Raw genomic sequence first — 10376 nt, 5'->3', positions numbered from 1 at the left:
TTTATTACAAACAAAGAATTATTTATTGATGGTTTCTTTAGTCCAAAAAGCGTAACTGGTTGCAAAGGTTTACTTCTTCCGTTTCATTTGTACATAATATAGATAATATCTTTCATTCTGTAACATCAACCACTTGACTGGAACTTTGTCTCAACAGTATTCCTTTTCCTCAGCTCTATCTCACTGGAAACTTAAACCTAACTGACTTCAGACATCTTCTTTCAAGCTCACCGGCTAGAGAACTTCACTAACTCACTCTTTTTGAAACATTCCCTCCTTTTTCATCCAGCTAGCTCCGCCCCTTTCGTGCTAGCTTCGAAATAGTTGCATTTCTACGTTACCATGGTGACACATAGCCAATCAGCAGTAGCCAACTCCTGCCCACCTTGACCACTGAATCAACATTACATAACATAGACAAAAATCCCCAATAAAATAGGGCTTTCCGTTACAGGGGACCTTCTCACAGCGACACCAGAGGCACTCCAAGCGGCCAGCTTCTAGTCAAAGGAAATCTAGTATCATGCCAAGTTTTAACTTTGTGTTATTTTATTTTCCGTGTCAGGAGCAGCTTGAGTCGCTTCTGGGGAGAGTGCGGATGAGCTCCCTCTATCAGCTCCAGCTCCATGCGGGGAAATGAGAGAAGCCTCCCACAAGGATGGTGAAACGTCAAAACATCCGGGCAACGTCCCCTGGGCAACGTCGTTGCAGACGGCCAATTCTCTCACTCCAGAAGCAACTCAGTTTGCTCCTGACACGAAAAAACAAAAACTTTGTGTTATTAAAATACATTATAAGAGTACTCTCAATTAGTTTCTGACATGATAGATCAAATAAAATCACTGGGCTTCCACCGATACTGAGGCTCCATTAACTCAGATGCTCCACCATCCTGTGCTTTCCAAATTTTATCTTCTATTTTTAAAGGTTATTAACTTAAAATCTGCATGAACCAAATCTTCTAACCTTCCCATTTGTGTGAACATGTTTGTACGATTTCCCAGCCAAGCGACCAGACGTGGTCTCTGAAAGCCTCATTGATCTCACAGACCTCACTCTTCCCTGAACACTCGGCATCAAAAGAACAGGAACCCTTTCGGTTCAGAACAAAACAAGCTGACGACCAAACTTGGCACACAGAACGTGGGAGTTGTAGTTCACCCTGCATCCAGAGAGCATTCGGAAGCCCACCAATGACGGATGTGGACCAAACTTAGCACACACAACCCTGATGACCAACAGAACACACTGGAGGGGTTTGCGGGATAGACAAGGCAGTGAAAAAGAATCGATGGTGATCAAAGCAGTGAATACATGTTGTATAAAGCATAATAGGAACAATAATGTCTGAAGGAAGACAATGGAATCCAAACCCATGTCATCAACACAGAGGAAAGAAATGATCTTCAATGGCGCTCTAGATTAAACATTAAACCCCATTTTGGGCTAAAACCAGGTCTACCCACCCCTCCAGTTTCAGCCATTTTGACCCTTATAAATCCCCTTCTTTTTTGCAAATAAAAAAATAAAAAACAGATTAAAAGCAAGAATACAAAAAGGCAGAAATTATATATAATGTTTCAACTACATGAAACTAACTACTACATGAGATACAAACTAAATCAGAAACACACACATTAATGAAACAATTACCTACATAGACACACAACTGAACTAGAAAACAGAAAGGGATTTGTGCCTAAAGGCCTCATTCTATCTGTTAATTTTTATCTCTCATTATTCTACTCCCTTTAGATAATATAATATAACCACACTTCTGATAACACTCTTACCATTAATAAATATAACAACTGACATTTGCCCACGTTGTTCTCAGTTTTTTTGTTTTGGGTAATTTGCAGGTCTTCATGAGCCATTCTTTTTGCTTTGGACTAAAACATTCCTTCCATCTATCCGTATAGTCTTTTATTTATATATATATATATATGACTATACGGACTATATTATATATAATATAGTCCGTATATAGTCCGTATATATGACTATATTATCTAAAGGGAGTAGAATAATATATATATACACACACACACTTTAGTATATCACAGTAACAACCCATGTTTTCATTCTAATTGATCATCCAACATTCTCAACATATAAAACTCTAGTTTCATTTAACCTTGCTTACTTCCAGAATGGAACATATTTTAGTTCAATCTTTCTACAATACACCACATGTGAGGAAATGTCCCAACTATGAGGTTGAATTTCCAAAATTTGCAAGAGTTCCTTTTGTACATTTTAAAATGACACTCTGGTGTCAATTAACACCATTCTCTCCAGAGTGTACTATGTGATGTCTATGTATAATGTTATTCCGTGAAAGGCTCTGTCCACACTCCATGCATTTCTACGGTTTCTCCCCAGTGTGAGTCCTTTGATGTTTACGTAGAGTTCCACTCCGAGTAAATCTCTGTCCACACTCCAGACATTTATAGGGTTTCTCTCCAGTGTGGGTCCTTTGATGGGAACGTAGGCCTGAACTCTGAATGAAGCTCTGTCCACACTCCAGGCATTTATAGGGTTTCTCCCCAGTGTGAGTACGTTGATGTGAACGTAGACGTGAACCATGCCTGAAGCTTTGTCCACACTCCAGGCATTTATAGGGTTTCTCCCCAGTGTGAGTCCTTTGATGTTGACGTAGGTTTGAACTATGAGTGAAGCTCTGTCCACACTCCAGGCAGTTATAGGGTTTCTCCCCAGTGTGGGTCCTTTGATGTGAACGTAGTCCTGTACTATGAGAAAAGCTCTGTCCACACTCCAGGCATTTATAGGGTTTCTCCCCAGCATGAGTCCTTTGATGTGAACGTAGTCCTGAACTACGAGCGAAGCTCTGTCCACACTCCAGGCAGTTATAGGGTTTCTCCCCAGTGTGAGTCCTTTGATGTGAACGTAGACCTGAACTACGAGCAAAGCTCTGTCCACACTCCAGGCAGTTATAGGGTTTCTCCCCAGTGTGAGTCCTTTGATGTGAACGTAGTCCTGAACTACGAGTGAAGCTCTGTCCACACTCCAGGCAGTTATAGGGTTTCTCCCCAGTGTGAGTCCTTTGATGTGAACGTAGTCCTGAACTACGAGTGAAGCTCTGTCCACACTCCAGGCATTTATAGGGTTTCTCCCCAGCATGAGTCCTTCGATGTGAACGTAGTCCTGAACTACGAGCGAAAATCTGTCCACACTCCAGGCAGTTATAGGGTTTCTCCCCAGTGTGAGTCCTCTCATGTGAACGCAGAACTGAATTTTGAGTGAAGCTCTGTCCACACTCCAGGCATTTATAGGGTTTCTCCCCAGTGTGAGTCCTTTGATGTCTACGTAGTGCTGAACTATGAGTGAAGCTCTGTCCACACTCCAGGCATTTATAGGGTTTCTCCCCAGCATGAGTCCTTTGATGTGAACGTAGTCCTGAACTACGAGAGAAGCTCTGTCCACACTCCAGGCAGTTATAGGGTTTCTCCCCAGTGTGAGTCCTTTGATGTGAACGTAGTCCTGAACTACGAGTGAAGCTCTGTCCACACTCCAGGCAGTTATAGGGTTTCTCCCCAGTGTGAGTCCTTTGATGTGAACGTAGTCCTGAACTACGAGTGAAGCTCTGTCCACACTCCAGGCATTTATAGGGTTTCTCCCCAGCATGAGTCCTTCGATGTGAACGTAGTCCTGAACTACGAGCGAAAATCTGTCCACACTCCAGGCAGTTATAGGGTTTCTCCCCAGTGTGAGTCCTTTGATGTGAACGTAGTCCTGAACTACGAGTGAAGCTCTGTCCACACTCCAGGCAGTTATAGGGTTTCTCCCCAATGTGAGTCCTTTGATGTGAACGTAGTCCTGTACTATGAGAAAAGCTCTGTCCACACTCCAGGCAGTTATAGGGTTTCTCCCCAGTGTGAGTCCTTTGATGTCTACGTAGTGCTGAACTATCAGCGAAGCTCTGTCCACACTCCAGGCATTTATAGGGTTTCTCCCCAGTGTGAGTCCTTTGATGTGAACGTAGTCCTGAACTACGAGCGAAGCTCTGTCCACACTCCAGGCAGTTATAGGGTTTCTCCCCAGTGTGAGTCCTTTGATGTGTATGTAAGTGTGCCTTCTGAGGAAAGCTCTGTCCACACTCCAGGCAGTTATAGGGTTTCTCCCCAATGTGAGTCCTTTGATGTCTATGTAGATTTGAATTATGAGAGAAGCTCTTTCCACATGCAATACATTTATATGCTTTCTCCTCCATGTCAACAGAGTTATGTGCTATGTACATTTAATTCCAATATGGACACTTGATTCTTGTTTTTCCCTTTCTGATTACTCACAGCACTGGGTTCAAATTACAGGAAAGTAGATTCCATCTGAACATTAAGAAGAACTTCCTGACTGTAAGAGCTGTTCAGCAGTGGAACTCTCTGCCTCAAAATGTAGTGGAGGCTCCTTTGGAATCTTTTAAACAGAGGCTAGATACTCATCTGTCCAGGGTACTTTGCACTTTTCCTGCACGGCAGAGGCCTGGACTGGGTGCCTCATGCAGTCTCTTCCAACTCTACGGTTCTACTCTAGAATCCAAAGTGAATGTAGGAATTCAGCAGGATCAGCCCCTTGAGAGGAATCCTTTTTCCTAGAGGACTGGTTTCCTGCCTGCACTTTGGTTTCCAAATTCCTTAATATCGACTAGAAGCTGGTTCGTTTCCCATCACGGCAGGGGTGGCTCCATAGAACTCTCACGTCCTGGTCAAGAAAGAAGAAGCAAAAGGTTAGACATGAAGCCGCATACCTCTGGCTCAAGGTAAACAAAGCAAAAAGGGAAAGAAGAAAGGAAAGGTGGAAGGAAGGAAACACAGAAGGACAGGATAAGAGAAGGAAGGAATCATGGAAGGAAGGAACTGAACCCTTTCCCCCATATTAGAGGGCCACACCCATTTCATTGGGTCAGACCCAAACGTGGTTAAAGGAACAGAAGGCAGGCAGGCAGGCAGAACTCCTTCCCACATTCAAGGGTGTAACATATTCTGGATCATGGGTTTCCGTGAATTACCAGCATTGTGCTAAATGCTCAAAGGAACAAGGATTTCTTTATTGATTACGTCATTATCTCCCCTGCCACAGGGACTCCCCACTCTGCTTCCTCAGCATCTCAAAGGGTCACTCCGGCCACATTTCCCAAATGAATCTTCCAAGCTAACAAGGACCTGCATTCCTAACTGGCTAATTCAAAGCCATGTTGTGGCTGACAAGGAGGAGGAGCCGGGTGCTTCTCCCTCAGCGCATCTGCCAGTGGTGAAGCATGAGCTTGCCCTCCCTCAACTGCAGCCTTGTTGCCCCAAGGAAGCTTCTGGCCCTCCCCACCCCTGTGATCCCGGCCCAAAGGAGAAGGAGGAAGAGGTGGAGAAGAGAGAGGAGGGAACAGGGCAGCCTGAGAGGGAGGGAAGGAAGGAAGGAAGAAATGCAAGACTGTAATCCGGGAAACCAGCTTGAAAGCATCTGGATAAGAATCAAGGGAACCGGGACTCAAAAAGATCTTGTCGTGGGTGTCTACTACAGACCTCCGAGTCAGGATGAAGGACTTGATGAAGCCTTCTGTCAACAGCTGACCAAACAGGCACAAAGAAGAGATATAGTAGTCATGGGCGATTTCAATTATCCCGATATCTGCTGGAAAACAAACTCAGCCAAGAGTACAAAGTCCAACAAATTCCTCACTTGCCTTGCAGATAATTTCATGGTCCAGAAGGTAGAAGAGGCAACAAGGGGATCATCAACTCTTGATCTAATCTTAACAAATGTGGAAGACCTGATCAACACAGTTGAAGTGGTTGGATCCTTAGGGGCAAGTGACCATGTGCTCCTGCAGTTTGCAATACAAAGGAATGCTGAAACTAAGACAAGTCAAACACGCATTCTGGACTTTAAGAGAGCTGACTTCCAAAAAATGAAGGAATTACTGAGCGGCATTCCATGGACGCCGACATTAAAAAACAAGGGAGTTAAGGATGGATGGGAGTTTTTCAAAAGTGAAATACTCAAGGCGCAAATGCAAACAGTGCCAACAAAGAAGAAAAATAAGACAAGTGCAAAGAAGCCAGAATGGATGTCCAAAGAACTTCTAACTGAGCTAAAGCTCAAAAGTGACATGCACAAGAAGTGGAAAAGGGGAGAAATCACCAAAGAAGAATTCAAACGTATAGCCAACACCTGTAGGGAAAAGGTTCGCAAGGCTAAAGCGGAAAATGAGCTCAGGCTTGCCAGGGACATAAAAAACAACAAAAAAGGCTTTTTTGCTTACGTTGGTAGAAAAAGGAAGAAAAAGGAGGCGATAGGGCCATTGCAAGGAGAAGATGGGGTGATGGCGACAGGGGACAGGGAAAAGGCAGAACTACTTAATGCCTTCTTTGCCTCGGTCTTCTCAGAAAAAGAAAGCCATCTTCAACCTCAGCAACACGGAATGGACGAAGGATTGGGGGAAATCCAACCCCAAATAGGGAAACAATTTGTCCAGGAACACTTGGCCTCTCTAAACGAATTCAAGTCCCCAGGGCCAGATCAGCTACACCCAAGAGTACTGAAGGAACTAGCGGAAGTTATTTCAGAACCACTGGCAATTATCTTCGAGAGTTCTTGGAGAACAGGAGAAGTCCCAGCAGATTGGAGGAGGGCGAATGTGGTCCCTATTTTCAAGAAGGGAAAAAAGAACGACCCAAACAATTACCGTCCGGTCAGCCTCACATCAATACCAGGCAAAATTCTGGAAAAGATCATTAAGGAAGTGGTCTCCAGTGGATATAAATAGACATTTGTTGTTATTGTTGTTATTAACCCAGGCCTGCGAGCACAGCTGCCCATGTGGGGCCTGTCTGCCAATCCTGGTCCAGGCCTGACCTCATCCGGGTTCCCTCCTTCCTGGCTGCAGGCGAACTGCCCCTCCCAGAACCAAGGCCCGTTCCCAGGCCCATTCCCTGCAGGGCCTTCAGTGGGTGACGGGGCTTCTTCGTGGCAAGTGGAGTGGGTGGGGCCACAGTGTCGGTGAGGGTCCCGCCAGTCCCGTCCTCCGCGGCCAGTGTGGTCCAGATCCAGGGTTGTTGGCTCGGCCGTTCTCTCTGGATGCAGGTCAAGGGCGACTCCTCTCAGTCAGGATGCGAATCCTCCCCAAACCTCTTGGGAATGGAAAACAGGGTGGTTCAATGAACAGGCCCAATGGAGCTGTCCTGAGAAGACTTCTTCCTGTTTTGAAAGCAAATGGCACTTGGTCCCTGTCACTCATTTCCATGACACACCACTGTAGGGAACCTCTCCCCACTGGGTTGCTTTTAATTGCTCTGGTTTTATCTGCTTGCATTTTAATGTATTTGTCCGTTATTTTATTTGGTTGGAATGCTTTAAATTTATGTCAAATAGGTTGTTGTTGTTGTTTGGGGCTTGTCCCTGTTGTGAGCCGCCCCGAGTCCCTTCGGGGAGATGGGGCGGGATATAAAAATAAAGTTGGAGTGCCTCCTGACCCCTTGGAGTGAGTGAGTGCCTCTGGAGTGGCTGTGAGAAGGCCCTCCCTTGTGCACGTGGTGGGGCTCAGGCCGCATTGGAGTCCGTGGCCGGTGGTTTGCTCTCCTCCACATTCGCATGTCGTGGACTCCACTATGAGGCCCCATTTCTGAAGGTTGGCTCTGCGTCTCGTGGTGCCAGAGCGCAGCCTGTTCAGCGCCTTCTGAGTCTCTCCGTCTTGTGTGTGCCCAGGGGGAGTCTCCCATTCGGTATCAGCCATGGTTTTACCCTGCCACTTTTGGACTCTTGCTTGCTGAGGTGTTCCTGCGAGTATCTCTGTAGATCTTAGGAAGCTATTTCTTCATTTAAGGCCTTGGCGTACTGACTGATATCTGAACAGAGGATGGGCCAGAGATGTCACTGCCTTGGTCCTTTCATTATTGGCTGCTACTTCCCAGCAGATGTCAGGTGGTGCAATACCGGATGAACAGTATATTTTCTCCAGCGATGTGAGGCGTAGACACCCTGTGTTCATGCGGCATGTTTCATTAAGAGCCACATCCCCTCTTTTAACGTGGTGAGATGCATTCCACGCTGGGCATGCGTACTCAGCCGCAGAGTAGCCAAGCGCAAGGGCCGAGGTCTTCACTGTGCCTGGTTGTGATCCCCAGGGTGTGCCAGTCCTCTTTCGTAGGATGTTATTTCCAGCACCCACTTGTTGCTTGATGGCCAAGCAGTGCTTCTTGTGGGTCAGAGGTGGGTCCAGGTGACTCCCAGATATGTTGGTGTGCGGCAATGCTCCAGTGGGATTCCTTCCCGTGTCATCCTCTGCGCCTGACTTGCAGCATACAACCAACTCTTTTCAATGGGAATCAGAGGATCCCACAGAGGGGCCACCCTGCCCGGCCCCCTCCTTTCTTCCATGCAGGAAGGGAGGAGAAACACCACGAAAGCAGCCCCAACAGATGGCCACCCAGCCACTGTTCCAGAACCTCCAAAGAAGGAGCCTCCCACCACTGAGCAGCCCTTCCTGAGGTTCAGGTGGATCTCCTTCCCTGTCCTTGGAACCCACGGCTCCGCTGAGGCCTCGTCTCCAGGGCAGCAGAAAGGAAGCCCCCTCCCTCTTCCTCGGGGCCTCCTTCCCCACGTTCACACATGGCTCCTCTCCAGCCCCCTCCTCTCGGTCTTCTTTTCCGGGGACTCAACAGACCCCGCTTCTCTTTCAGCCAGAGGTTCTCAACCTTCCTGATGCCACGACCCCTTAATACAGTAGTTCCTCATGTTGTGGTGACCCCCAACCATAACATTATTTTCATTGCCCCTTCATAAATGTCATTTTGCTACTATTGTGAATCATAATGTAAATATCTGATATGCAGGGTGTATTCTCATTCACTGGACCAAATATGGCACAAATACCCAAAGCATTCAAATTTGAATACTGGTGGGGTTGCGGGTGTGGGATTGATTTTGTCATTTGGGAGTTGTAGTCGCTGGGATTTATAGTTCACCTACAATCAAAGAGTATTCTGAACTCCACCAACTATGGAGTTGGACCAAACGTGGCACACAGAACTCCCATGACCAACAGGAGATGCTGGAAGGGTTTGGTGGGCCTTGACCTTGCGTTTGGGAGTTGTAGTTCACCTGCATCCAGAGAACATTGTCGATTCCAAATAATGAGGGATCTGGGCACCCTGGAAGTGTCTCCTGATGTGAGGGAATGGGCCGCCTGCCTGCAAGGAGGGTGTCCAGGGGAGGGTGTCCGGATGTTGGGATGTTGGGTGTTGAGTGAGGAAGGTCTCTCTGCGCATGTCCCCAGGAATCGGGGGAGGGGCTGGAGCTGACTTATAATATTATAATAATGACATACAATAATAGTATTATAATAATATGCTAATATAACTGACATAATAATAATAATAATATAAACTATTCTCTCTCTTCCTTCCTGCAGATAGATATAGGGTTGTGTCTCTGTTTATCACCCTCTTTAAACCCCAGTCTCTCATTTCCATTCTCCCTCTTTTTTAGAAACTCTTCTGTCTTAATTCTTTTAAAACATTTATTGCAGAATTTTCTAACGTTATTACTGGTGTTAAAGGAGATAATAATAATCCCTGGCCTGAGGTTTATTTTGTGTCATTTCCAACATGTTTTTAATAACTAACTGGGGCTGGTTACAGGGACCATCCCGCGCCCCTATGAAAACAGCTCCACTGGCTTCCAACAAGTTTCCGCGCCCAATTCAAGGTGCAGGTGGTTACCTAGAAAGCCCTATACACTTGGGGTCCAACCTCTCTTCAGGACTGCATCTCCTTTTATGGTCGTGAACTTTATGATCTGCCAGGGAGGCCTTCCTCTTGGTCCCGCCACTGTCTCAAGTAGGGTTGGTGGGGACGAGAGCGAGAGAGAGACTGCGATGGGGGGGGGGCTTCCTTCTCGGTGGTGGCCCCGTGGTTTTGGAATGCCCTCCTGAAGGAGATCAGGTTCCCCCTTCTCTTCAAGCTTTCTGGGCACAACTGAAAACACGGTTTTTTGAACAAGCCTTTGGACCAGGATGAGCACCTTCCTCACTCAACCTGAGGCCTTAGGGATGGATTCTGTTAGTACTTTATGGACTGAGACAGTTCACAGCCTGTTGTACCCACAGCTTTGCTGCAGTGTTGAATTTTAATCGGTTGGGTTGTATGTTATTCAATGGAATTATTGTTTTGTGTAATTATTGTTATTGCTTTATTTGTTCTGTATTTTGCTGCGTCTTGTGTGTTCTGCACAATTGTGTGCTTTTGTGAGCCACTCCGAGTCCCTTTGGGGAGATGGTGGTGTTATGAATAACTTCTCAATAATTTTAAAGCATAGGTTCTTTTTATTGCAATTTCAGTGTGAGAGGTATCAGAACGTTTACA

General features: G+C 46.2%; 1 protein-coding gene across 1 annotated transcript; it reads right to left on the bottom strand.

Annotated features, from left to right (window-relative positions):
- LOC134294558 (zinc finger protein 658B-like) lies at positions 1–4682 on the bottom strand. Its single transcript, XM_062966094.1, has one exon. The coding sequence runs from the start codon at positions 4259–4261 to the stop codon at positions 2369–2371; it is 1893 nt and encodes a 630-aa protein (XP_062822164.1). The 5' UTR covers positions 4262–4682; the 3' UTR covers positions 1–2368.
- Positions 4683–10376: the final 5694 nt, after the last annotated feature.

Source organism: Anolis carolinensis, unplaced genomic scaffold, assembly GCF_035594765.1.
Source record: "Anolis carolinensis isolate JA03-04 unplaced genomic scaffold, rAnoCar3.1.pri scaffold_17, whole genome shotgun sequence".
Taxonomy (NCBI): Eukaryota; Metazoa; Chordata; class Lepidosauria; order Squamata; family Dactyloidae; genus Anolis; species Anolis carolinensis.
The sequence above is the reverse complement of the archived record's forward strand: the minus strand, read 5'-3'. Positions and strand labels throughout refer to the sequence as shown.